Here is a 27,293-nt window from a genome sequence, read left to right on the forward strand (position 1 = left end):
TCATATAATTTTATACTGAAGTATTTAATTCGACATATTAATAAAAAATTATATTATAAATGTATTATTGTTGACAAATTTTAGTTTTATATTATTTTAAAAAATATAAAAAAAAATTTTTAGCTATTAAATTAATAATAATGTTAATCACACTTTATTTTATTAATTCAAAAACTTTTGAATTTGAATGAATTTCCCGCGAAAATTTAAAAAAGCGCGCGCATTGAATTTTAATACAGCGTTTAACCAGTTACCGGTAAGATAACATCCGTTATTACTCTTATCATTCTAATTATCGACCTTATTATAATAATTCTAACCAATAAATAAAATAAAAAATCTCACGTGGAAAGTGTTTACATTTTGTGCATCTTTGGCCGACTTTTAGATTGAATTTTTTAAAATTATTTTTTTATATAAATATTAAGGTAATTATTCAATTTTTTTTCATGGAAATAAATTTAATAACATAATTGTTTTTTTACAGATAGAAAATACAAGATGACAAAGATTGTAGAGGAGAATAAAGTAAATAAATCGCAGGAGAAAACTTTTGATAATCAAGATGATTGTGATAAAAAAAGGAAAAAATTGAAGAATAAGAAAAATGAAGGGAGTAAGAAAAAAAAGAGAAAATTGGAAAATGGGGAAAATGAGGATAATTTTGAAAATCAACCGGAGGTTAAAAAATTGAAGGAAAATTTCGAGGTTAACCACGTGAGTTATCAAACTAATAATAATAACTTTTTATTTAATAATAATTATTTATATTTAAATAATTTTAATTGTTTTTCTTTAAAAAATAATAATAAGAATTTTAATTTGATAATAATAATAAATTTTAATTAAAATTAAGAAAGACAGTATTTAAAAATTTTTAGAATTTTTTCAACTCTAAAAATTGTTACAAAAATTAAAAAAAAACCTTTTTTATAATAAAAACTTGAGAAATTGTAAGTGCAATTTTAAAAAAATATTTTAAGTTCTAATTTAATTGAAAAAATATTATTTTTTATATTTTTATCGCTAATTAAGAAATAAAAACAAAATTTTAATGTTTTTTAATACTTTTTAATTTAAAAAAAAAAAAAAAAATTAATTATAATAAAAAAAAAAATTCAATAAAATCGTTGATTATAATTTAGAATTTTTTCGGCAGTTATTTAAAAAAAAAAAATACTAATTTAAAATATTTTTTTTTAATTTAAAAAAAAATTTTATTAATTCTACTTTTTTATCATTTTCATATTTAATCTTTATAAAAAAAAAAAATTTATTTCATTTTATTGTTACAAAAAAAAAAAATTAAATAATTATTGTGTCAAAATCAAACTCAAAAAATTTTTTTAAATTTATTTAAAAAAAAATTTTATTAATTTATAACCAGGAAACCTCCGAGCCAAGTCCTTTAAAGGACCCTACTACCTCAGAAGTCCTCAGCGAGCCAGAAGACCAGGAAGAAACCTTAGCAATAACTTCCGAAGACCAGCAGCTAACAGTAAAATACTTCCGGAATAGTTTCACAAGCACGAATGCCTTCGGCGCCCTTCGAAAGTTCGTAGCGCTCGGCTCAATTTCCCCGGGACAAATCCTAGCCGACTACCTGGACTCCGGAGGGAATGTGATGGAGATCCTGCGGCTGCTGGACGGACTGGACAAGAAGCGGCTGAACGACGTAGCGCTGGTCTTCAACGCCGCAGCTTTGGTCATTATGCGGTAAGTGACTTTATCCTTAAACCTGTAAGCTTCTCCAAGTTATACAAAATGATCTAGAACCGTCTGCCTTCCTCAGCACGATAGCAACCCACCCGCAACAGCAGCCCTCAACGATCCAAGCCTGCCGGTTCATACTAAACACCCACATTTCCCTGCTGCGCTCGCTGATGTCCAAGTCAGTCTTCCCTCGCCAGCGAAAATCCGCCCTGAAGCTTCTGACGTCAATGGTGATGTTAGGGGACTCGCTCCCGCGTGACATTCTGACCCACTTAACCTTCGACCGCGAAACAACCACCCTGCTAGCCAAGCAAACGAAGCCCTCAGACCCCGAAAGCGTGCGCGTGTGCTTCATAAACTTCCTCCTTGCGTTCCTGATAGACACCGAACCCTGGACAGTCCGCTGCTTGATCGACAAGCCCGAGCTGCTGGTCTCAATCTTCCCGGAACTGACGTTCGACCGCGCGAACCTGGTCCACCTGGTCCTGAACGTCCTGAAGAAGTACGTGCTGGAGAACCCCGCGGTATCCAAGACCCAGAAGCACCACCTGTTCGGGGTCCAGGTCATCGAATCAATCGTCCAGCTCTACAACTACCGCGGCCCCAGGTCCTGGTCTGACTCCCGCCGCAAGAACCAAGGCCCCACCGACCCTCCGGTTGAGGATAAAGAGACAGTAGTCTCAGCAACCCACGAGTTCCTGATCACGCTCTTGACCTCCGCGAAGCACGGGATCATCTTCCGTGACCAGAACCTTGGAACTCGCAAGGATCACAACTCTCGTGTGGCCAGGGTCATTCAGAACCTGGACAAGCCTTGGAACCACCCCCGGCCGCGCGAACTGGTTACCCGGATCCTCGGTTCCTGCCCTGACCTGATAAAACTGATCCTCGGAACCTGCGAGCCCTTCTTCGAACCTAGACCCAACAGGAACTGGATCAACCTTGTGTCCTTCTACCGCGACGTCCTGGGTCTTAGCTTGGACTCTATCCAAAACACTTTGATAACCTTGAGCGTCCCGCAGTGCATTAATGTAACTCTGACCCTTGCTGCGCCGGCCAGTGTCTTGAGGGCGATTGGGCCTTCGGTTACGTCAGAACACCTGGTGGTTAGGTTCCAAGGGCTCCTGACCCTCGGGGCGATGTTGACGAAGGTCAGGAAATTCTTCGCGGTCATAGATGATCATTTCTCTGAGCAGAATGCTGAAAGTTACAGGGTGTCTATCCAGAACTACCTTGCCAAACATCTTCCTAAGGTAGCGGACGTCCTCCGGGCCTGGAACGAGCTCAGAGACTCTGTTGGCGAGTCGCAGGATCAAGAGTTCCTGCCTGAAGAACCTAGTCAGTACTTGGACGCGGTTCTGACCTTGTTGGAGAACTACCGCGAATGTAATCAGGAACCTGGGGGGCGCGTTGACTTTGACTTTGATGGAGTTGAGCTTGGAGTCAAGGTCAGGGTCATTGAAGTAAACTACTGGCTGGATCCGAAAGCTTACGAGGTAAAGGAGAAACTATTCAGCAACTCTTTGACGTTCTTGGTTAAATCCTTGGGAGAGGGTTCAGAACACTTGGTTGGAACCTTGAAGACAGTTCTGGGGCCCTTGAAGCCGTTTCAAGAATGTAGGGAGCATCTGGACATCTGGATCCAAGCGCTTGAGTGGTTCTCTAAGGACCAGAGAGCTGGACTAGCCAAGTGGGTGGTGAATCTTTTGCGCAAGATGTCCAAGTGTCCGGAGAAGTTTGCGAATGTTCTCAAGGACACGGAGAAGGCTTTGAAGAAGCAGGAGAAGGATTTGGAGCTTGGCTTGGTTCCGATGGTTTTTATAGCGGCTGTAAGCTCCCTCAAGGAGAGCTTTGATGAAACTGTCAATGTATTCTTGGGCTACGTGACGATTCTAACCCTGCATTCGTTGAGGGATCCGAGAATCTTGGTAAAGCTGGTGGAGAACACGGATTTGATGACGAAGTACCTCAAAGGGTGGCTGGATGGTGAGGTGCAGAAGCTTAAGGAATTTCCATGTGAGTTGATGAGCAGCGTTAGCAAGTATCTGCTGTCCAAGAAGGATATTAACCTGGAAACTTTGGAGAGCTTGGAAGTCAGCACGGAAATTGAAAAGGAGAATCTGTTCCGTATGATTCTGTTCTACTTTACTAACTTGGTAAAGGCGAACCAGGAAACTAGAGCTAGGAAGTGTAAGATAGCGCTGCTTTGGATCCTCAAGTTGATGAAGAGCTCTGAGGAGCTTCCTGAAAACAGCACTAGGGTTCAAAATAGGTTCCGAGAATTTGCCAAGCTTTTCGCGGAGCACCCAGTAGTCTTGAAGAACTTTTCGTTTATTGCTACGAAAAACTTTGGCGAGACTTTTATCAGCAAGGAATGCTTTGATATCTTCGCGCTGATTCCAGTCCTTGATGCTTACAAGAACAAAATGTTGAGTGACTTGTCAAGAGCAATTGACAGCAAATTCAATGACGAGATTATTGATAAGATAGAGTACTTTGATATCTTTGAGTTCTCTGCCTCAGAAATTCGCGAGTTACTTTTAAGAATCCTGGAATTGAAGAGCAACAAGTTTTATCAAAAAGAACTGACGACTCTAGGAAGACTGGTGAGCAAGCTGCTGGAGATTCTGGCTAGCAAGTCGCTAGGTTCTGAGTGCGCTGACCTTGTGATGAAATTCTGGCGGCATCTTGGAAAGCTCAAGGCCAGGAAAATCAACACCAGCGCCTGGGAATCAGCGATCTTGATGTTCCTGGGCAAGAACCACGTGGACCTTGATAAACAACAGTTCAAGGCAGTCCTGACGGACCTTAGAAACCCTACAATTGCTCTGATCAATCTTCTGGTGAAGCAGAATCACGCTTTGGTAGCACCACTGTCCCAATTCTTGCTAACCGAGCTTAAAAAACCTGAGATCTTGTTCCCGCTGATGGAACCCAACCTGGAAAAGTTGAAGCCTCAATTACTGACGATTATTTTTGAAAACTACGCACCTGAAATCTTAGCGTACTTTGACGAAGTTGCGACTCCTTGGATTGACCAGTTCCCCTCCGCGGCCCAGTTCCTGATCAGTAAGAAGTTCACTAAAGAACAGTGTCAGCAGGTTGCAGACAAGTTGCTGGAGAGTCGAGAGAAGCTGGAAAGGATCAACAGCAGTTACTTCGCGTTAGTGAGCGTAGTTTGGGAAAAGCGTGCGGAATTTGAATCCCCAATTGACACAGAAGAGGAGTACTTGCAGATCTTGTTACCGATTGCAGTCAGCGCCTTGAAAAAAGCTAAGAAAGATGTCGAGAGATTGGACGCTGTCACTCGCTGCATGTCAAAGGCCTTGGACAAACTGGAAAGGTTGAAAGCTGAGGATTACTTGTTTCAGAAGATCGTTAGGAACAATGCATTCAAGCAGCTGGTCAACTATTCTCTGAAACATGGTTTGAAAGTTGAGGTTTCCATGCCTAAAGAAAAACCGATGCCTGCTGGTCCGTTGTACTCTCTGAACATCCTGCTGAATCTGGATGAAGAGGAGGACACTCCAGTGGTTTCGATAATAGATGTTCTGAGCAAGCTTTTCAGTGTAGCGTATTCCGATAGCACCAGCGACAACTACGCGGAGCAAACCTACGATATGATGCGCACGAATTCTAACTTCGAAGAAGTGCTTTTGAGCAAATCAACGACTAAAGTTTCCCTCCTGCGACTGTTTTTGACGATGACTCGCAAGGTTCCTGGTAAAATCCAATCAGAAGACTTGAAACTGCTGATGAGAGCGTATGAAGCAACCCTAAACACCGCGGACCAGTTGATCCTGATGATCCTCCAGTTCTACGAATCCCGCGGGTTGTACCTAGAAACTGGGCTTCTTTGGGGCCGGGGGGCGACGAACCACACGGGTGGTGACGTAGACACTAACCTCTGGCGTCAGGTGCCTGCGAGCCAGACTTTAGAGCTTCTGGATTCAGAAATCGTCGCCCGAACTGTAAAATTCTATCCAATAGATCGCGGACTAAGGGCTACTGAAGTTCTGGAATTTGAAAACGAAATTTACGACCCAGCGTTCTACCTACCGTTGATGGTGACCTTGTCAACCGCTGACAAGCTTCTGCCTACTAACAAGTTGGTGAAGAGCGGAGCAATGGCTCTGGTGCTGAGCTCCTGCGCTAGCAACCACTCAGACATTAGACTCGCGGCGTTCACCGCGCTGAGCCAGTTCTACTACCACTTTGATGCCGCTAAAAACAAGGACAAGATGATCTGGCTCCGATGCATTGACGCGTTACGTAACGGAGTCGCGCAATTAATGGGCCCAGAAGCTAAATTAGAGACCCTGAGACTCAGTAGCCTTATCACTACCTTCCTTGCGCGTACCTCCCTCATTTCCGCCAAAGATGGCAACGTCATGTTCGCGCCCATCCAAGGGTACTTTATGGCCAAGCAGGCGCTGGATCTTAAAGTTGTCCCCGAGTTCCTGACCCTGTTTCACAACTCGGATATCAACCACAAGAGCTACCGCCATTGGATGCTGGAGTGCGTTAGGGATGGAATCAAGAGTTACCATGACGTTAAACTGGCTTTCAAGATGAGCATCTACAAGATGATCATGGATTTCTATGGATCTGTGCTAGCTGACAACGACACCAAGGTAAGTTTAGGTTCCAGTCATCAGGTCCGGCTGGATTCTGTCCAAACCTGATGACCATAACTGAATCATTTACTCTGTTCCAGACTCTCATCCTCCAGATCATTGAAGCAACAGTGAAGATTCCCAGGGCCAACATCATCCTGATCAAGGAGTACAGTCTGTTCAACTGGCTGCATGAGCTAGCACCCAAGATTGATCAGCGGACGTACCAAGTTGTTAACACTCTTTCCAATATTCTTAAGCACTTATCTAGATCTATGTTAGGAACCAGCGACAAACCTCTGAAAGATCACGCAGAATTTATGATTTGTATGATTCTAAAAGCTAGCAATTAAGAAACTTGTAAATTTATACTTTATTAAATACAATGTAAAATAAACAATTTATAATAAAAACTTAGTCTCAAACTTTTGGGTAAAAACTGTGAATAAACACTTCATATTCCGGGTCCTGGTAATGCTCAGCATGGTGCTGGAGCACGAGGACCAGGTCCTTGATGTCCTTGATGGGTCCAGCGACTCCGTCAGCGAAGTCAGCAGCCTGGGGAAGGTCGCCGTCGACCACGGAAGCTGGGACGTTGATGGCGACTCGGGTGCAGCCGGCGTTAAGCGCCATCATGGCGTGCTTGGCAGCATTCGTATTGAGAACAAGATTAGCAGCGTGGTTCTGGTCCTCGACGCTGAGGAAACCTGCCTTCACATCGCTGATGGAGTAGTTCTCGACGCTCTCCCTCATCCCTTTAGCTTTGGGGTTCGACGCGTGGCCTCTGGGGTGTCCTGGTAAATAAGAAGGATGTCCTTTCCCGTACTGAGATGCGTGTAGGAGGCGACCAGCGTCTTCAGGAGTTTTTCCTTCGTATTTTGCGCCGCCTACCATTAGGACAATCCTATTGCAGGACTCTTGACGCGCTAGGTCCTGAATCCTGCGTGCCACGCTCCGGATGTTGGTTTTCATGCGCGCTACGGTCGCTTCCCTCAATTCTGTGGGTCTCAGACCAGTCTGGGCTGCTATGGCGTTGAAAAGGCAGTCGTTGAGACCGCTAGAAGCTTCTTGAGGATCCAAATTTCCCAGGAGACTCCAGTGGCCCACTATATCCTCAGGCTGGGAATAGAATTGAACGTTGAGCGGCGCTCCGGGTCTTGAGGCGCCAACCTCATGCCTCAGCGACATTCCAGAGGACCAAACGCAGATCTTACGATTTATTTCTCGGCTCAGAGCACTCACCGAAGTCAGATCCGCGGGGCCAGAAGCTTCCAGCTGAGCGACCTGCTCTTCTGCGGCCTTCAACGCCGTCGATGAAGCTGACGAGTCATTTCTTGACCCAATGGACGCTATAGAGGCTTCATCCTGGGACTTTTTAGTGAATAGCTTAGACCAAAAGCTCCTCTTAGGTGATACCGAGTTGCTTTCGACAATCTGATGTGCCGACAAGCTAGAGCTCGACTCCTGGATTATTGTCTCCAGCAAATCGGTTGCTGGGTCTTCAGTTGCTGATGCAGAAACCTGAGAACTAACTTCTGTGATGACGTGCGCCAAGTCGTTGGTTTCTCCAGTCGATTTTATGTATTGCGGGTGGTCCAGCGCGTGATGGACATGATTGATGGCGATCTCAATCGATTCGTCACTCATGTTCTGCTCCATTTCTAACACTGAAAAATAATCCGTCAGTAATGCTGTAATTTGAATTTTATTTCAGGACTTACCAATAAATTTTGAGTCAATTTTGCAGCTGCCAAATGTCAGTTTGTTTACAAAACTGTTTTGTTTACTCAATTGTTTTCGTTTTTCAGCCCAGCAATATTTGGATTGATTATAAAATTTATTTAACCTAACTTCAATTGACTCAAAAACAATCATCATTTTTTAATTTTATATATTTTCAAAATACACTGTAAAAATTTTCAAATAAAGAATATAAAAAGCTACATGAGAATTTTTTTATTGTTGATATCCTCTTCCCCGAAACCCTCGACCTCTTGGATCATGCCCAGATCCATAAGACCCGCGCCAACTCTGCTGCGAGCCTTGATGACTCCTTGGAACAAACTCCTGACTATCTGGTCTCAATGGCTGACCAGGACCTTGTTGGGATGCTCTTCAGTTCTGCTGCGAGCCTGGACGACTCTGAGGAGCAAACTCTTAAGTGTCGGGTCTGAGTCGTTGACCAGGTACGGGTCCTTGGGAACCTTGCCAATTCTGCTGGTCATAAGAGCCACAACTGGAATAAGACTGACAACCTCTTTCCTCTCTTTCTGAAACCTCAGAACCCTAAGATTCTTGAACTGAAGACTTACCCTGTTCAGCTTTCTGATACGCTGCTTCTAGATATTCTCCCAATTTAGTACGCTCATCCATCCGCGAACGAGGCTTCCCGTGCCTAAAAATAAAATAAAGTCAATCTCAAGGTCAACCAACAACAAAGCGCAGAACTTACGTTTTCTTCAACCGTGGGTAGAAAGTAAAAACAAAGACATCGTGATTAGGATCATTCGTCTTGTTTAAATGGTGCTTCAAGATTATAATCAGCTCAGAAATAGGATTAGGTTTTCCCATGGATCCTTTATTGAAATGAGCTCCCATGGGAAACTCGCAAGGCAACGATCCGGGCTTGAACCTGACCAGCTCAGAACCCGTCCCTTCGTTCAACCTCTTCATAGCTTCCTGGGCCTCGGGAGAACTCAGCACAATATGGGCTAAATTGTCTTGATCCTGGATGGAAAGAAATCCAGCCTTCCAGTACTTGCGCGGGTCGTCGTTTGCTGGCTTCTTATCTGCTGATTCTGCTGATCCGGAGCCTACATCAGGGTTTTCTGGAACAGGAAGACGATTTTCAGCAGGGACAGCTGAGCTACCCGCGCCCTGGGTATCTAAGGCGTAGCTGATATCATCTGGAGTCTTATTATTATTAACAGCGTCTGGGTTTAATGAATAGTTCTCCGCACTGTTCAACCGTCCTATAGCTCCAGGATTCGACGCATGACCCCTGGGGTGTCCAGAATACCTGTTAGGGTGAGACAGCCCACGTTGGGAGTTATCCAAGATCCTAGCAGCGTCTTCAGGACTTCGTCCAACGTACCTGGCACCTCCAACCATCAGGACAATCCTGTCACAAGCTTCCTGACGTGCTATTTCTTGAATCCTGCGTGCTACGCTCCTGATGTTGGTCTTCATTCGTGCTACAGTTGCTTCCCTCAATTCTGAAGGTCTGATTCCAGTCTGAGCTGCTATGGCGTTGAAGAGACAATTATTTAGTCCGCTTTCGGCTTCCTGTGGGTCTGAATCTCCAAGGAGACTCCAGTGGCCTATTACATCTTCCGGCTGAGAGTGGAATTGGACATTTAATGCCTCTCCAGATCTTTCTGCTCCACTCTCGTGTCTCAAGGACATCCCAGATGACCAAACACAGATCTTGCGGTTGAGTTCCCGACTCAGCGCGCTCAAACACGTCAAATCCGCTGGGCCAGAAGCTTCTAATGATTCAACCTCCGCCTCAGCAGCCTTCAACGCTGCGTCCGAAGCTGATGAATCATTGCCAGAGCCAACTGATGGCAGTAACACGCCATCATGGGACTTTTTGGAGAATAATCGTGACCAGAAGCTCCTCTTGGGTGAAACTGGGCTGCTTTCAACACTTTGACGCTCTGACACCACCGGATAAGCCGAGGATTCTTGGATAATTGACTCCAACAAGTCTACAAAAGAGTCTTCTGGTTGAGGAGACAGCAACGGACCGAATTCTGTGATCAGGTGCGAAAGGTCGTAAGTGTCACCGATGGAAGACACGTGCTGCGGATGCTCCAGTGCGCTCAGCACGTCGTTGATCACCGTGTCTATAGTCTCGTCCATTGCGTTGTTGGTCTCCATTTTTTTTAATCCTGATATAAAAAGGGATTAATAAAATACTAGAGGTTTGGTTTTTTAAATTTACTCACCGAAAAATAAATTTTGAGGTAATTTTGTCGCTGCCGAAAGATTTTTAGATGTTTGTGTCTAAATTGTTTTATTTTTGTACGATCGTCATTTCTTAACCAAAAAAACTGAAGTTTGAACTGAAAGATTATCAATCGTCAGCTAACTTCAGCAGATGATTATAAATAAGTATTAGTAATCCTAATCTAACGAGTCTGATGATTCCGATGACCAAGACATATCTTCATCATCAGATTCGCTAGAATCGTCATCGCTAGTATCCATTTTATTGATCCTGTAGGAAGCAAAAAAGACGAAGAATAGGGTTCCAAAAATGTATACAAATACAAATTACATGATTTAGAAAAAATGGTAGACACATGGAATTTACCCTAAACGGGGATAAAAAGTGTGGACAAATACGTCATAGTCGGGGTCAGACTGATGCCCGGCATGATGTTGAAGCACAAGGACTAGGTCCCTGATCTCCTGGATTGCTCCTCGCTGGCCATCATTGAAATGTGCGCCCTGGGGAAGCGATCCAGGTATTTGCGAAGCGTCGATTGTGACAACTTGCCGGGTACCACCAGCGTTAAGGACTTCCATGGCGCGTCTTGCAGGTTCGGTGTGGAGGGCCCGGTTCCCAACGTCATCTTGATCATCTACAGACAGAAAGGCGGTTTTCCAACCACCACGGGAGTAGTTCTCTGCGCTGGACGTTGGGCCAGTTGCTGATGGATTGGACGCGTGGCCTCTGGGGTGTCCATGAGCGTGACTGGGGTGTCCTCTTCCCTCCTGAGACTTGTCTAGGACGCGTCCAGCATCTTTAGCAGTGGACCCATGGTACCTTGCGCCGCCTACCATCAGGACAATTCGATCACAGGACTCCCGACGGGCCAGTTCCTGGATCCTGCGTGCCACGCTCCGAATGTTGGTTTTCATGCGTGCTACAGTCACTTCCCTCAATTCTACGGGTTTCAGACCAGTCTGGGCTGCTATTGCGTTGAAAAGGCAGTCGTTGAGACCGCTAGAAGCTTCTTGGGGGTCCAAATTTCCCAGTAGACTCCAGTGGCCCATTATATCCTCAGGCTGGGAGTGGAATTGAACGTTGAGCGGCGCTCCGGGTCTTGAGGCGCCAACCTCATGCCTCAGCGACATTCCGGAGGACCAGACGCAGATCTTACGATTTATTTCTCGGCTCAGAGCACTCACCGAAGTCAGATCTGTGGGGCCAGAAGCTTCCAGCTGAGCGACCTGCTCTTCTGCGGCCTTCAACGCCGTCGATGAAGCTGATGAGTCATTTTCTGACCCAATGGACGCAATCGAGGCTCCATCCTGGGACTTTTTAGCGAATAGCTTAGACCAGAAGCTCCTTTTAGATGATACCGAGTTGCTTTCGACAATCTTATGGGCTGACAAGCTAGAGCTTGACTCCTGGATTATTGTCTCTAGCAAATCGATCGCTGGATCTTCAGCTGGTAATGGAGGTAAAAGGGGACTGAACTCCTGGATGATATGGGACAGGTCGTTTGATTCTCCAGTCGATGATATACGTCTCGGGCGATCTAGGGCGCGCAGGACATGATTGATCACTGCGTCCACTGAACTTTCTTGTACGTCCATTGGGATCTTTAAAAAAATAGTTAGCTTAGAGTTAGCTAAGGAATTTTTCCGGAAAATTTACTTATAGAAACAGGAAATTTTGAAAAACTCAAACTTAAAAATTTTGACGTCTTGCCAGAAAAGTTAAGACTGAAATTTACTAAAGATTTTCATTTGTTATTTTTATTAAACAACTTAGATGCGACATTTTAAAGAACTTTTGCGATTATCAATCTAACTGCTGGGGTTTTACTAATCAAGGTCTCAAATTTGATTATAATTTCATGTATCATTAAATAATTATTGCATTATCTTTTTGAAGACTTTTCAATAGTCACTACAATATAATTAATCACTTCGAACGTGATTTTTCTCTGTTTCTAAGTGTTATTTATAAAACCTCTGTGTCACCATAAAAAATGTCACTCGCTAATCGATAATCAAAAAATATATCTCAATCTTAATCTTTTAAATTCTACAACCGATACATAAAATTCTTAGGATCCCGACGATATTTCTTCTTTTCATACAGAACATACTCATCAAGCACGCTGCTGTTAGTCCCAATAAGAACCGGCTTGTCTCCTTTCAGGACTACGAATTTCTCATTTTTTTTCAACACCTTTACCGTGTAAACACCCCCGCTCTCAAAGGTCAAGTTCCCTTGGTCAATCTTAATCTTGCTGTCAACACCCTCGCTGATAAGCATGCGCCAATTGAACGCTATGGTCTTTCCAGAAGGTATGAGCACGAAATTACCTTGATGATCAACGGAGATATCATTGACAGCGAGTTTATTCTCATTATCCTGCCAAATGAACTTGAGATCCTTGCCAGAGTTATTTTCTATCTCGTAGTAGGCCTCTAGGCCATGAGAGGTGACAACAGCAGCCTCCTTGACCAAGCAATCGCCGCTGTACGCGGACCTAAAGTTGTACTCGTTCTTCCAGAAGAGCAGCTCCGAATCAACCAGTCTTCCAACGAAGGAATTGATTGAGTTCGGTTGACATTGGTAACTCATAGTTGTCTGATATTTTCCTCCAACTAACAGCAGAAACCTACCGTCAGCTGGAATTATCAGCCCTGGTTCATTCTTCAGGACATCCCAATTCAGTTTGCGTGGGTAATTAACGCCCTTGATGTAAATCCTGCGCAATTGGACCCACCCGAGAGCAAATTCACCCTGTGCGCTCTTGTCTGTCTCGTAGGTAGTGAACCCAGGCCGTTGGACCCGAACACAGATCATCGACTGGGGAGTCTTGAATACCGCGACTCCAGAAAACGGCATCAGCTCAATCCCTTCTTTAGAGCAGGTGACGTTCCACCAGTGCTTGTAGCGATACCTGTCGCCAGTCCGACCAAAGAGCCCTAAGGGAAGCCAAGGGATGTCGGGATGAAGGACCTTGTTTAGCATGTAGCTTGCTATGTCTCTGACGTTCGAAGGGAGACCTAGTGCGTGGTACACAGACTCGTAAAATCCGTTCAATGTCACGAAGTAAGAGAAGGTCGCAACGTTCTTATGCTCAATACAGGTCCCGTCCTCGTAGACGCCATCGAATATTGCAGGACTTCTGTTGAAGTTCAAGTAGAACTGTTCCTTCAGCTTGATGAAAGGATTCTCGTTCTTTTGGATGTCTTGGTTAAAGATTCTCTTGTCGAAGTAGTAAGTTGCGCAGAGACGCGGAATTCCTAGGTACGCAACGTTGATCCCTTTCCGGTTGACGCTAAGAGACCTGTCTAACCTGGTAACTACCTTCATCATCAGTCTGTAGCATTTGTTCTTCAACTCTTCGTTGTCGCCCAGGTAGATGTACATCGACAGCAGCTTGGGCAATATCACGCTGAACGCGTACCAGTTCTCCCCCCAGGGATTTGGAAGCAGGTACTCGAACTTGCTCATAGCTATCAGCGATCGTCGAACTATGTCCTCTGCGATTGAAAGATTCTCATGTGATCCAGACCTGGCCCAGAGCACTAGTAGCTTGGCGCCAAAGTCGCAAAATTTCTTGAAGATCTCATCATCAAAACGCCAGGCTTCGAACGCTGAAACTGGAACTCCTTCAGCGTCATCGTTGTCGGTCATGAAGACCCAGGCTTTGGTCATTGCAATCTCTTCGGTCCAAAGTCTCAAATCGTCGGGGTAGGATGACACCATTGCAGCCCGGACCAGTGGAATGCGATTTGTTCTATCTATGGTGTAGTCATAATTAAGCAGCAGAAAGCTTGCTATTGTAATCACGTAAATGTAGATAATAAAGACTAATCTTAATTTTCTGAAAATCATATTTGGTTTCTAATAAAAGTAAATTTTATTTTTTTTTTCGCTTATTATAGTAAAGCGAAAGCTCTGAAAATTTATATAATCGACTGTATTAAATCAATTAAAAATGAGAGCTAAGAAGCAAAATTGGACACTCTTTGCCCTAGCAGCTGTGTTGATAGCTTGCCTGGTGGTAGGAGTATTTATGCTCCTTAAAGTAAAAGCCAGAGAAGACGAAACCACCGCTAAAATTCGCAAAGCGATGAATGTACCTCAGACATCAGTACATAATAAAAATCACGACCTAGCAGAACAGTACGTGAATAACATCAACGATCTATTGACTACTGTATTCGCCAAATGGAACAGTGATTCTGAAGCTTTAACCGAGCTCTCTCTCTTTGCGATCAATCTGATGGAATTTGTCATAGCCAACGGTGAGCAGGAGATTCCGAGCTACATGTCAGTCGTCAGGAAAATCGTCGAAAGTTTGAAAAACGAGCTCAAGAATAAGCCTTTCACCAAGACAAGAATTCCTTGGGGAGAGAACTGGTTCCCGTTTTCAGTCCACGTCACCCGGTTGTTCATTTTGTTCCAGTATTACGGAAATGATACGGCCCTTGGGTACGAGTGCCATAAGCAGATCATCAGAATAATCCCTGAAATAGGAATATCATTGAGGCCATTGTCCAGACCGCATAAGAAGCTCAACCTGTTCTACATGACGGTCTCGCGACTCTGCTCGAACTACATGTATGATATTGCGCAATACGAAAAAGATATTCAAACAACGAGATTTCAGGAACTTAAAGAGTACTTGCTGTTTAAACCTATGAACACCTACGTTGTCAACGAAGGATTCTACAAGGACGATTCCTGCATTTACAGCGAAAACGTCGCTTCATACGCGCTCCTAAAACTCTATGACAACTTCCACGACCGCGTGTACCGCGCCCTTGGGTTCACAACTGGGTTAAGCGAGGCTGCGACAAGATTACTACCAAAAATCCTGCATCCTAAGATCAAAGCTGTACCACTTGGGCTCTTTGGACGCACTGGGGACCTTATCAGCTATCGTCAGTACCCTTTGATCTTCCAAAGCACTGGAATATTCATCGCTCCCTTCATTGGTTTTGGGGTCTTTAAGACTAACGACATTCTCTTCTACGTCAGGGTCCAGCGGCCTAACATCGTGGCTTACCAAATCAAGAAAGGCGAAGGCTCTAAGGATTTGGCTCTAGGTTGGGTTCAGATGCGAAAGATTTACCATCTAAGGGACACTCATCTCGAGACTTACAAGAAAGAAATGACCTGGAACACACTCAAAGAGCAACCTGGGCTGCTGACCTTCAAAGACCATCAACAAGATAACAATGATCCTAATATCTTCAAGGAGGACGAAGTTGAAGAGTTTCAAGGTTTCTGGTCCGAGAATGTCAACTCCTTCATCGGGCAGGTCAATGAAAATGAGACTGAGATGGATAAGAAGCTCCTCTTTTGGAGAAACAGCTACAAGTTTTATAAAGCTTATAAAAATAAAGAAGTTGCGATCACAGAGGTCGCGGTTGTCACTTCTAAAGGGATCCAGGCTCATTACGAGATTAACAATCAATCAAAAGAAGATCTGAGGTTTAATTACAAGGATCTGAAGTACGATTGGCAAATTATGTCAGTAAATGATAGTAATACAGAGCCCTTTCATACGGTGCCTAAAGACACCTCGAAATTTAAATGGAAAATGCTCACCGAAAAGCAGGATTACAAGGTCAATTTTGAGAGTGATACCATGTCCTTTAAGTTCCTTGAAAAGAATTACACGGTAAAGGTTAAAGACAAAAATGAGAGATATGAGCTTAACGATGGCACTAACTCAAAGATATTTTACGCAAAGCCTACATGAAAGTAATTGATAAATTAATAAATTGAAAATTTTTTTTTTTCGAGTCTTATTATAGTAACTAAAGAATGTATTTACTGAGCTTCATTTTGTTGATTGTGATACTAGTAGGCATTTGGTTTGCCTACACCTCGTTTAGAAAGAATAAAATCGGAACAACCAAAGAGCTAACAGTTCAGGAGCGGATTGACAAAATAAGGACGGCAATAAAAGATCCCAAAACGAAGCTATCGTCTAATCAGCAGAGCAAGATTACGACGTATAAGAACTCGGAGCTGGACATAGAAAAGGAATATAAAGATTGGAACAACACATCTAAAATGCTGAGCGTTATGTGTCTTGATGGGTGTAAGTTCTTGGAGTATCACTTGATAAAGAATGAGCCAGTGGCATTGAAAATAGCAGACGTGATGGTCACTAAACTATTGGAGAAGTTGGGTCCAATCGAGGGCGAAGTGATTGAAGTGAACCCTTGGAAAGCTAACTGGTACGAAACTTCAATCATCCTGACTTATTTCTTGGCTCTTTATGTTTACATCGGGACCAATAAAGATTTAATAGAAGGGTCCAAAAAGCAGATTCTAAGGATAGTGCCTAGCGTGGGCGTTACTCTGAAAAAAACGCTCTCGGAGTTAAATCTCTTAAAAGCGTCGGTCTCTAGATTGTGCGTGACCTACTTGACCCCGGAGAAGTTCAGAAAGGACATCACCAGTGCAAAATTTATAGAGCTCAAGAATTTCATGAATTTGAAGCATATTAAAGATGATACAGTTCAGTATGGATACTACGATGATGGATCGGTGATCCTGAACGGGTTCGCTACTTACGAGAGATTGGAAACTACTCTTGGATTCTACGAGAGCGCATACCGTGGTATGGATCTACCAACAAACATTAAGGATCTGGCGATCAAAATATTCCCGAAATTGACTCACCCAAACATTAAGTATTACCCTCTGGGCCTGTTACGAAACAATAAAGATAGAATTGCTCGCTCGTGGCCTTGGACCTCTTCTAACACAGAGATCAACCTGATACCCTTCATAGGTCTCGGAGTATTCAAGTGTCCGGAGTTCATGTTCTTCGTCAGGGTCCAGAAATCTTACATTCATCCGCATAACACAGGAATTCTCGAATTGACAGCAGGATGTATTCAGATCCGGAGAATTTTCCGCAAGGATAAGACCTATCCAAGATATTTGACGACAGATAATCTGAAAGATGAGCCAGGTGTGCTGTCCAAGGCCAACAAGACCGTGTGTACGTTAACAGGCCAAGGCGACTTCTACTGCTCTGACGTCAGCTCTTTCATCGGGTGTATTGACGATCTGATGTTCTGGAAAAACTCCTACAAGTTTAACGAGTTGTTTGGTGATGTTACTATCACCGAAGCAGGCGTTATCTCTGCTAGTGGCTTCCAAGCACGCTATGAAATTAAGAATAAGACAAATGACGCTTTTAAGTTTTGTTACACGGACTCTGAGATGAAACATTGCTCTACTGCTCCTGGAAGTTCTCAAGGCTTCGTTGATGTTCCAAAGGGAACCAAGGAATTCACCTGGACCATGGCAGATCAACTGATTGATTATAAGATTACGCTAATTGCTAAGGGTATGACGTTTAATATGACATCGAAAAATAAAAAGTATAAAGTTGAGACAATTGATGGCGACAACGAGCCATATGTCGTCACATGTGACTCAACGATAGTGCTAGGTTCGTCTAGCAGCAAAATTTCAAATAAGATTAATTATAAAGGAATACCGTATAACCGTAACTCTAAAACGATGATGTACGAAAATTAACAAATACTTATTGAGAATTTCGAATGAAATTCATTAATTTTTTGCGCTATTTATTAGATGAAACAATGAAATTTCAAAAGTTCTTCCTAATTGGCCTAGCAACTGGTATTTTGGTGGGAGCGATAACCTGGGCCATTCTCTCGAAGCGTAAAATTCCAGATGATCCTAGAATAATCCCGATAAAGCAGGCGTTGATCCTCTCACGTGTCGTGCTGAGTTCTGAATTGATAAGCCGGATAGACGCCAACAGCAGCCGCTTGAAGAATTTTGCGGATCAGGCGTATCCAGGATGGGACCAGAGCACGGACCAGCTCAAGAAGTTAGCTTTGTTCGCAATAAAGCTTCTGGACTTCTGGGCGACGTACGGACGAAAAAAATCGCGGAATTACCCGGAGATAGTCGAGTCAGTGGTAACTCAGGTGGTCAAGAAGCTGAAGCAATCTAACATGTCGAAGGTGCCGTGGGGAGACAACTGGTACCCTTTTTCCTCGTTGGTCACGCGGATGTTGGTGATGTACGAATACGTTGGAGATGACCCACAGTTGAAACGAGCATGTCATGACCAGGTGATCAGAATCATCCCGAGTGTCGGAACCACGCACGAGTTTCCGGATTCGGACGACTTTAACACGATGAACATCTTCTTCACGGCTGTTCCACGACTGTGCTCCAACTACATGTTTAACCTCAATGCCTACAATGTTGACATCAAGACTTCTGCCTTCATCAAAATCCAGAAGTTCCTTAGCTTTGAGGAAGTAAAGGTCGACCAGCCACAGACCGGCGTCTACCGAGACCTTTCTTGGATCCACTTCACGAACGTAGCGACCTACGAACTCCTGTTTGGACTCTACAACTTCCACTGGCGAGCATACACTGCTCTAGGTCACACCAACCGGATCCGTAAGCTAGCGGAGGAAATAATTCCCAAAATTCTGCACCCGCAGATCCCTTACCGGCCGTTCGGGCTCTCTGGGCGAAATGGCGACATCTACAACAGGGTCACTTACTGGGACCTAGTCCCCAACAGCTTTGGAGTCCACATCATGCCTTACATTGGTTTCGGAGTCTTCAAAACCCCCGATTTCCTTTTCTATGTCCGCGTTCAAAGACCTGGCATCGCAGCCTACGTCACAAATTCCTTTGAAACTGAGAAGATATTCGCGCTGGCTTGGATGCAGCTACCCAAGCTGTACTTCAGGAACTACAAAAGCTTCCTGGACTATGACGCTACACTCACTGGTAAGTCGTTGATGGACTCTCCAGGACTCTTGCTGATCAAAGATGAGGATTACTCATCAAACATTCTGTCGCCCAGCAACGAAAACCTGAAAGCCTATCACGTTGATGATGGGTCCATTGACTCCTTTATTGGAACTGTAAGGAGTTCCAAAGAACGAGATGCTATCTTTTGGAAAAACAAGTACAAGTTCAGCTTAATCTACGGCAACTGCACTATTACTGAAATTGGCATGGTCTGGGACACTACCGTTTCGGTTCGGCTGGAATTCGATAACCAGAGCAATAATAAATTGGTCTACAGGTATACAAAACCAGGGCATTGTTTTGCTACAAAGGTCGATTTGCTAAATTATGATGAGATAAAGAGTTATTTAGATAACGGCGTTGTTAATATTCCTGCGAGAAAAAATATAGTATTGGAGTTGGCTGTCGGGATCAAGGCTGAACATAGGGGTAAATTTACATGCTATGACAGGAGCGTTAAATATGACACAGATTGCATTTCCTTCTCCGTAGAGACTGTTAAACTTAACGAGACCTTCGTGGTTAAAGATGAGAACGGTCTCATCATCGCTGGTGGAAGTTCCAGCAGCGACCCGGAGCATTCTTTTAAGCACGAAAATGTTACATTCGTCAGAAACAAAGGCAACTTTATGTACTATCCTAATGAGACTCATTGATAACAATTGACTAATAGATATTTTTTCAACTGCAACTAGTTTTTTTGAAAAAAATAATTAATTCCAATAGAATCTCAATTTTTACTAATAAATTTGGCTTTGTACATCATTGTTTTTGGATCTCTCGTAAATTCATATTTACCAGCAACAGAATTTTCTGTAAGTTGACTCGTAAAAGAGTCATTAGGGTCACTGCTCGATGACCCACCCAGAATGACAGTCTCTCCTTTTTGAACATAGTACCTACCTTTTTCAAGGAAAATCACAGCGTAGTCATCATTATTGTACTTAAAGAAAAATTGTGGTTTTAATTTAACCGCGTACTCATCAGAACTATTAGAGAGCATCATTTTCCACTGTATTACCGTTTTTTTGTTCATTTCGCACTTGATAAACTCATCACCATGCTCAACTTTAACTTTCGTTCCAACGAGATCATTTTCAAGTTGGTTGAAAACTTTAGTTTGACAAGAAAGCCGAACCTCGTTATCCTTCCAAGCAAACTGCAGATCGGTTCTCGAGGTGTTATAAATTTCTAAGTAAATCTGAACGCCTTTGCTGGTGACTACTCCAACTTCGGTAACAAACACAAGATAGGGTATAAACATGTAATAGTTATACCAGAATATCAACTTGTCCTCCAGGCGTCCAATACAAGAAGTTATGTCCCCCTGCCGAGTGAAGATAGCCTTGACTCCGTAATTCTTGTCAAGCACCAGCTCCTTATGATCATCCATCATGGTTTCATCAGCGCAGCTCATCATACCAGGTTGACGTTTCATATCATTCCACTTCAAAATCTTATTGTATTTCCCGTTAGCTAGGTAGATCTTCCTCATCTGAAGCGCGCCGATACCCAATTTAACATCAACATATTCTTCAATTTCAAAAGCAGCCAGCTGGGGTCGCTGAACCCTGATATGAAACAGGAACTCGTCAGTCTTGAAGACAGCTAGACCTATGAAAGGCATGATGTTCACCCCATTAGTTGACGGGACAATGTCCCAGTAGTTTCTATCATTAAAAACTTCCCCATGATTGTTAACCAATCCCAGAGGCTGGTACTTGATCGTCGGATGCATCAGTTTCTCCAGCACCGTCTTAGCAATCTCCCTGATTGGGGTCTTGAATCCTAAAGCCTGCCACACTCGTTCATGGTAGTTGTAAAACCTAAGCAGCGCACTATAGCTCGGAACGTTGCCATTGACCACCCAAGAATCATCCCGGTAGATTCCATCAGTAGGAGGACTTTCTTGCAACTGCCGTTCGAAGCTCATGAACTTCTGCAACTTAATGAAGTTTGGATTAGCAACGTCCCGCTGGAACTCTTCTCGATCGAACATGAAGTTGGAGCAGAGTCTAGGAACCGCTTGATAGAGCAGATTCATCCCTTCATCGTTCACAAATTCAATAGGACGCAGCGCTCGTCCAATTGTTGGGACCATCAGCATCAGCTGGTCATGGCACGTCCACTTGAGATAGTCCTCTTCTCCAATGTACTCGTACATCGCCAAGAACCGGGTCACATGCGCAAAGAAGGCGAATCGGTTCTCTCCCCAGGGCGCTCTTTCAAACTCCAGCTTCTTGGGATTCACCTGCTCCAACCGGGCAATCAAGTGCTTCACCATGTTGGTAACAATCTTCTGGTAGTTGTCCCAGTAGGACGAATTGTAGGTCGCGCAGTAGTCCAGGAGCTTCACTCCAAACAGTACGAACTCACTCAGCTTGTCAGAGTCGTTATCCCACCCGGAGAACTGTTCCTTGGAGAACAGCTCCTCGCGGTTCTTGTAAGCAACGCATTTGTCCAATTGTCCGATACTTAAATTCGTTGAGCCTAGGTTCAAAGCCGCTTGGACTGTTTTTATCTTTTCGTCAATTGGTATTGACCATCTCCTGAGCCAGGCCATTACAGCAGTTATCATGCTTGCTGTGAAGATCAGCAAGATGATGAAGTATTTTGAATTAGATTTTGACATTATCGTTTTCTTTACTACAATAAGTGAAACTTTTTAAAGAATCTTTAAAAAATTGGTAATTGTATCAATTGAATCTATCGATGGTCGCTGCCGAGGAAATTCACGCAAACATTAGAGGCTTCTTTTAAATGCTTTTCTATCGCGGTTAATTTCTGCTCATACGAGCTTAGGTACGACTTCATTGATTCACCAAGCTTCACGATGTCAGATAGTCCTGTACCAATGTCAGTGATGTGCGATGACAGGTTCTGTGTAACGCAGTAAAAGATTAACATAATTAGCAGGGTGACTACCAGCATGGACCCTACGATCCACACGGTTTTGTATTGCGTAAATATTTCGTCCATGTTCCGGTCTAATAAATAGCGTAATTTTTTACGTAAATCTCGGAGTGATCATCTTCTCGTAACAATCGATGATGGTTGAGTAGTGTTGTCCAATATTACGCACGCGGTTGCTGATAGATAACAGGCACTGCTTTATTTCCGAGCTATTGGTCTCTATTTGGTCCAAGCATTTATTTATCTCAAGAATATTAGCGGAGAAGATTTTATGCAAGATGAAGCATGGGACGTACATCGAAACAATGATAATCAATATCAGAATGATTATTGGCGCTAATTTGCGTAAGTATGCCATTGTTCTAATAAATAGCAGAAAAAAAATGCAAATTCGTGAAATGATTCTCTAATATTAAACGTAGCTGTTAAAAGTGTTGAAGAGGTTCTTGTAGAATCCTTCAAAGCCCATCAGATCATCGGAAGGATCTTCTGGCTCAGTGTCTATGTACCGCTCCAAGGATTTGAATTTGTAGCTGCTGATCTCTGTGAGGAACATCAAGTTCTTGGAGTACAGAAGGTTCAGCACCCGCGGAATGGCAATGAAGACAGTCTCAGAGCCCTGGAGCTTCCAGCCCATGGCCTGGTCGATTCCAGAAACCAGCTTAGAGACCAACTTGACGCAGATGTCTTTGATGATCTTGTCGTTACCGATGAACTGGTACATGGTCAGCAACCTGGTTAAGTAGACGACGAACCTGAACCAGTACTTCTTTGAACTATCATCCAGGACCCAGGGTTCCGAGGCAGAGATGTTTTCCAGCAATTTGGAGAACCCTTTGATGATCCCTGCGACCTGAACCAAGCTGTTCAAGCCGTAACCGTAGGTGATGTAGCCTTCTAGTCTGCGGATCCCATCGACGCAGAGCTTCTCCAGTTCACTGCGGTTGTCCAGCATCATGTCGAACAGCTCCGTCGGTGATTTCTTGGTTCGGAAAATGTACTTACGAGGGATTGACAGGTTGTAGGAGGCGTTGAGGACTGTTCCTTCCTGTCTGCTGCGGTTCTGCATAGATTTCTTGACGTCGATTATCAACGACTCGGTTGATGAGTCATCCAGGTTGATTGTTTGGTTGGATTGGGTGGATTGGACAAGTTCGCTGGGTCGACTAGGCTGGTTGATGCTTCGCATGTGGATCGCGTGGACTGTGATTGGCAGAAGGGTGTCATGGGCCTGGTCGATTAGATACTGCTGGGATGATATGTATTTGTATTGACGCACTAGGTCGAGGATCAAGTTAATGATTAAAGCTAGCACCAGTACCAGCAGGATTATTTGAAAGACTTTTTTGTAGGGAAACATTGCTTTCTTCTAATATATAGAGGAAAATTAAATTTTTTAGAGCTTTGATGGTAATTAATGGAATGTTAAGCATGGTCAGATATCGATAGCGGATTTTGATGGACCAATTGGGTTTCATTCTTACTTTAGTTGGTCATCGAGGAACCTTTGGAAGCTAGAGTAGATAATAAAGGAAACTTCGATGAGTAACGATGGTAAGCTAGTGAATGATGTTAACATCAATGGTTATCAAACCTGTCGCCGGTGTGTTACCATCAATATCCATGATTATCTACTGAAAGTCGATGATGTCAGAAAGGTAAAGCGGATTTGTATATTTTGATGATAAGATAGTATTTCATAGAGGGAGTATCATCACAGGACAGTGTTACGATATTTGACACCAGTTGGAAAGAGTTGTAGAGAGTATTCTTGATTTTTATGATTTGAAGCATGTATTTTAGAGGTAAGACCAATAAATTACATCTAATTAAAATGAAAAAAAAAATTTGTATTTTTTTATAAGAACTTCTAAAAGGATGAAGTTTAAATAGGATTGATAATTGGACCATGGTCCATAATTGGGACATGGTAAAAAAATGGGACATTTTTAATATAAAAACGGTGTTAATAATTGGGACAAGGTCGATGATTGGTGCTTAGTTACTATTTGGGACATATTACTAAAACTAATGAAAAAAAAAAAAGATTAAATTATTTTTTAAATTTATTTATTACGCATAAATTTTTCTTCCATCATTAAATATACTATATAATACAGTTATATTGAAGAAATAATAAATTATAAATTATAAATTAATATATCCATTAATTAATACTATTAATAGTTTCGTAAATTACTTAATAAATTAATATCTAGTAGTATAACCATAGTTTATTAATTATTACATATAATTATATTAATATCCACTACTGACAGAGTCCGTATTTTGATCTTTAATTACTTATTAATTATCATCACTAATCATTAATCATTTAATGCAAGGGCGTGATTAATTATTTATATTTATTACGAGAATTATTAATAATATTGTTAATTTTAGATAAATGATAATCTTGATAATTACTTTTTTTTTTAATGATAATTTTTTTTTCTTTCATACTATCTACAATTAATGTTCGTACAATTTTTTTTTTATTTTTTTTTTTTAATGTAAAATATGTTTAATTTACTAATTACGATATGATTTCATCACTCCGTCCCTTTGAAAACAAAAAACCAAAAATAAATTAATTCAATAAAAAAAAAATTTTTTTTTTTTTTCGATGTTTAAAACCTTGATAGAGTTTTTTTTATTGTAAATATAAGCAATTATTTACATTTTTTTAATTTCGAATAAAAAATTACAAAAAAAAAATTTTTTTTTATTTTTATAAATTGATATATTTACAATTCATTAATCATTAATTAATTGTTAATTATTAATAATTTATTTACTTAATGTTAATTATTTTGATTCACGCATCGGGAGATACTTTCATACATATTTTATTTCAAGTCATACATTTTATATCACACATTCACATTATCGCTGATGATATAATTATTAAATAAATAATTAATAGAAAAATAATAATTATTAATATATTTTCACAATAATTGTTAAACTATTCGTAGATATTTTTTTTAATTAGACGTATATTTGAAAATTTGTGCCATTTTCGCGCTATCTGATTGGTTAATGGATTAATGGACTATTGATTGGTCCATTAGTAGCGCTATTTAGTAGATTACATCACTATGTTGTTTCTAATGGATATTTTTTGTGATGTTGGATGATAATGATGATACTGAGGGAAGTAATGGAATCCATTACTGGACCAATTAATGGAATTTATTGGACTATTGTAATTATTGGGTGAGCTTTATAGGTTATGGGTATCGAGAGAGTCGTAAATGGATTCCATTAATTGAATTTTTAATGGATTCTATTGATTATTTAATGGATTCCATTAATTAAATTTTTAATAAATTCTATTGATTATTTAATGGATTCCATTAATTAGACATTTAATGGATTTTAAGAATTAGATATTTAATGGAATCTATTAATTGGATTCTTAATTAATTTTATTAATTGGATTTTTAATGGATTCCATTAATTAGATTTTCAATGGATTCTATTAATTATTTAATGGATTTCATTAATTGGACATTTAATAGATTCTACGAATTATATATTTAATAGAATCTATCAATTAGATTCTAATGGATTCCATTGAATAAATAAATAATGGATTTCATGAAATAAATAATTAATGGATTCCATTAAATTAATAATATATTCTACTAATTGGAAGAATAATGGACACCATTAATTAGATAATGGATTATATCCATTCAACAATTAATGGATCATTAAATAGATGTTCAATAGAACGTATTAAAAAGTTCCGTTAAATGGATTAATAAATTCTAATGAATCAGATATCTAATAGGTCTTACAAATGGATTCCATTGAAGGGTTAATGGATTCTATTAATTTGATCGTTAATAGACAAAGTTTAATGGATAGTTAATCAATTCCATTAATTAGATTTTTTATCTATTAGCGGACCATTAAATATATAATTAATCGATTCCATTTATTAGATTATTAATAATAGAATGTTAATGGATTTTAATTAAAAACCCTATCACAATTTATTAACCTATTAAAATATGTATACTTTTATTAATTTACTAATGAAAAAATAATAAAAATTAACTTATTAATCTATTAAATTAATAGAAGTGTTAACATAGTTTCAAAAATTAATTTAAACAATAAATTTTAATACGAAAATATTACATTAAATATTTTTTTTAAATCTTTATTAATATTATATTAATGCCATTGGAAATTCAGGTTTAATTAATTAATTAATTAATCAATAGATAGTTTTAATAATAACAATAACAATTATCAAAATTAATATAATTAACAATAACATTAACAGTGATTATCTAATTTTTTTTTAAATGAAACTATTGTTAACTGATTCTATTAATTAAATTTTTTTTTCAACAAAAATTAAATTAATAAAATTAAAACTAAGGAAATCACAAAAAATAATTATTTTTAATATTTTTTTATTTTTTCTACTCATGAAATTGATAGTGTATAATATAATCATAAAGATAATAATAATAATGATAATAATTAATAATAATAATAATAATCATAATAATTGATAATAATGATGAAAATAAAATAGAATAATAATAACATTGGTAACGGTCTTAAGTAATTTTCCTAATTAATTGTTTATTTAGCGTCTCTTACTTTTTAAAAATAATTTTATCATTTTTATTAATTTTTTCATTTTTCGGCAAGAAGACGACGTTGGACCATTTTTTAAAATTAATAATAATAATAATAATAATAATAATAATAATAATAATGATAATTAATAATGATAATAATAATTAATAATGATAAGAACAAAAATATAAATCGAAATTGATAATGATTAATAATAATAATTTTAATAATAATAATATTAATGATAATAATAATAACATATCCAAAATCAATAATAATAATAATAATTATAATATTTAAAATCGGCGGATTGACAAATATATAACATCAACATTAATAACTAATAAATACCCTACACAACTAATTAATCAATAACTCAATAACATTTCAATACTACTATCATTTATACAAAAAGAAAATCAAATTTTCTATATGTACACAATAAACCTAACAAACCCCCACTAAAAAAAAAAAAAAAAAAAAAAAAATTACATTGCACTGGTATCGAACCCTGTTCTGGTGGGTCCGCCAAAAATTCCTTTTGATTCGGATATAAATAACCGTAATTCGAACGGGTTAGCGTCCGGAAGACATTAAATACTACTCGAGTTTGATTAAGCTCTGTAACCTAACCCCTATCAATAATAATAACCACAATGATAATCATAACCATAAAAAAACATTTATAC

The 27,293-nt window shown here is 40.4% G+C and overlaps 8 protein-coding genes across 8 annotated transcripts; 4 read left to right on the top strand and 4 right to left on the bottom strand.

Annotated features, from left to right (window-relative positions):
• Positions 1-333: 333 nt before the first annotated feature.
• Positions 334-6,754, top strand: LOC141532369 (nucleolar pre-ribosomal-associated protein 1). Its single transcript, XM_074250688.1, has 5 exons — positions 334-428; positions 488-717; positions 1,388-1,716; positions 1,793-6,347; positions 6,431-6,754. Exons 2-5 carry the CDS (start codon positions 502-504, stop codon positions 6,680-6,682), a joined length of 5,352 nt encoding a protein of 1,783 aa, XP_074106789.1. The 5' UTR covers positions 334-428; positions 488-501; the 3' UTR covers positions 6,683-6,754.
• Positions 6,755-10,457: 3,703 nt separating this feature from the next.
• LOC141532386 (uncharacterized) lies at positions 10,458-11,879 on the bottom strand. Its single transcript, XM_074250716.1, has 2 exons — positions 10,648-11,879; positions 10,458-10,551 (listed from the first exon to the last, which is right to left on the bottom strand). The coding sequence occupies exons 1-2, from the start codon at positions 11,877-11,879 to the stop codon at positions 10,458-10,460; spliced, it is 1,326 nt and encodes a 441-aa protein (XP_074106817.1).
• Positions 11,880-12,025: 146 nt separating this feature from the next.
• LOC141532429 (uncharacterized) lies at positions 12,026-14,148 on the bottom strand. Its single transcript, XM_074250768.1, has one exon. The coding sequence runs from the start codon at positions 14,140-14,142 to the stop codon at positions 12,334-12,336; it is 1,809 nt and encodes a 602-aa protein (XP_074106869.1). The 5' UTR covers positions 14,143-14,148; the 3' UTR covers positions 12,026-12,333.
• A 48-nt stretch (positions 14,149-14,196) lies between these two features.
• LOC141532430 (uncharacterized) lies at positions 14,197-16,057 on the top strand. Its single transcript, XM_074250769.1, has one exon. The coding sequence runs from the start codon at positions 14,246-14,248 to the stop codon at positions 16,016-16,018; it is 1,773 nt and encodes a 590-aa protein (XP_074106870.1). The 5' UTR covers positions 14,197-14,245; the 3' UTR covers positions 16,019-16,057.
• Positions 16,058-16,068: 11 nt separating this feature from the next.
• Positions 16,069-17,862, top strand: LOC141532431 (uncharacterized). The gene has a single exon (XM_074250770.1). It carries the CDS (start codon positions 16,084-16,086, stop codon positions 17,818-17,820), a length of 1,737 nt encoding a protein of 578 aa, XP_074106871.1. The 5' UTR covers positions 16,069-16,083; the 3' UTR covers positions 17,821-17,862.
• On the top strand, positions 17,844-19,760 carry LOC141532428 (uncharacterized). The gene has a single exon (XM_074250767.1). The coding sequence runs from the start codon at positions 17,844-17,846 to the stop codon at positions 19,740-19,742; it is 1,899 nt and encodes a 632-aa protein (XP_074106868.1). The 3' UTR covers positions 19,743-19,760.
• A 56-nt stretch (positions 19,761-19,816) lies between these two features.
• On the bottom strand, positions 19,817-21,718 carry LOC141532387 (uncharacterized). The gene has a single exon (XM_074250717.1). The coding sequence runs from the start codon at positions 21,716-21,718 to the stop codon at positions 19,817-19,819; it is 1,902 nt and encodes a 633-aa protein (XP_074106818.1).
• A 43-nt stretch (positions 21,719-21,761) lies between these two features.
• LOC141532432 (uncharacterized) lies at positions 21,762-23,505 on the bottom strand. The gene has a single exon (XM_074250771.1). It carries the CDS (start codon positions 23,357-23,359, stop codon positions 22,412-22,414), a length of 948 nt encoding a protein of 315 aa, XP_074106872.1. The 5' UTR covers positions 23,360-23,505; the 3' UTR covers positions 21,762-22,411.
• Positions 23,506-27,293: the final 3,788 nt, after the last annotated feature.

Source organism: Cotesia typhae, unplaced genomic scaffold (genome assembly GCF_013202065.1).
Source record: "Cotesia typhae breed Kobodo isofemale line unplaced genomic scaffold, CoteBio_Ctyphae contig_59, whole genome shotgun sequence".
NCBI classification, from domain to species: domain Eukaryota; kingdom Metazoa; phylum Arthropoda; class Insecta; order Hymenoptera; family Braconidae; genus Cotesia; species Cotesia typhae.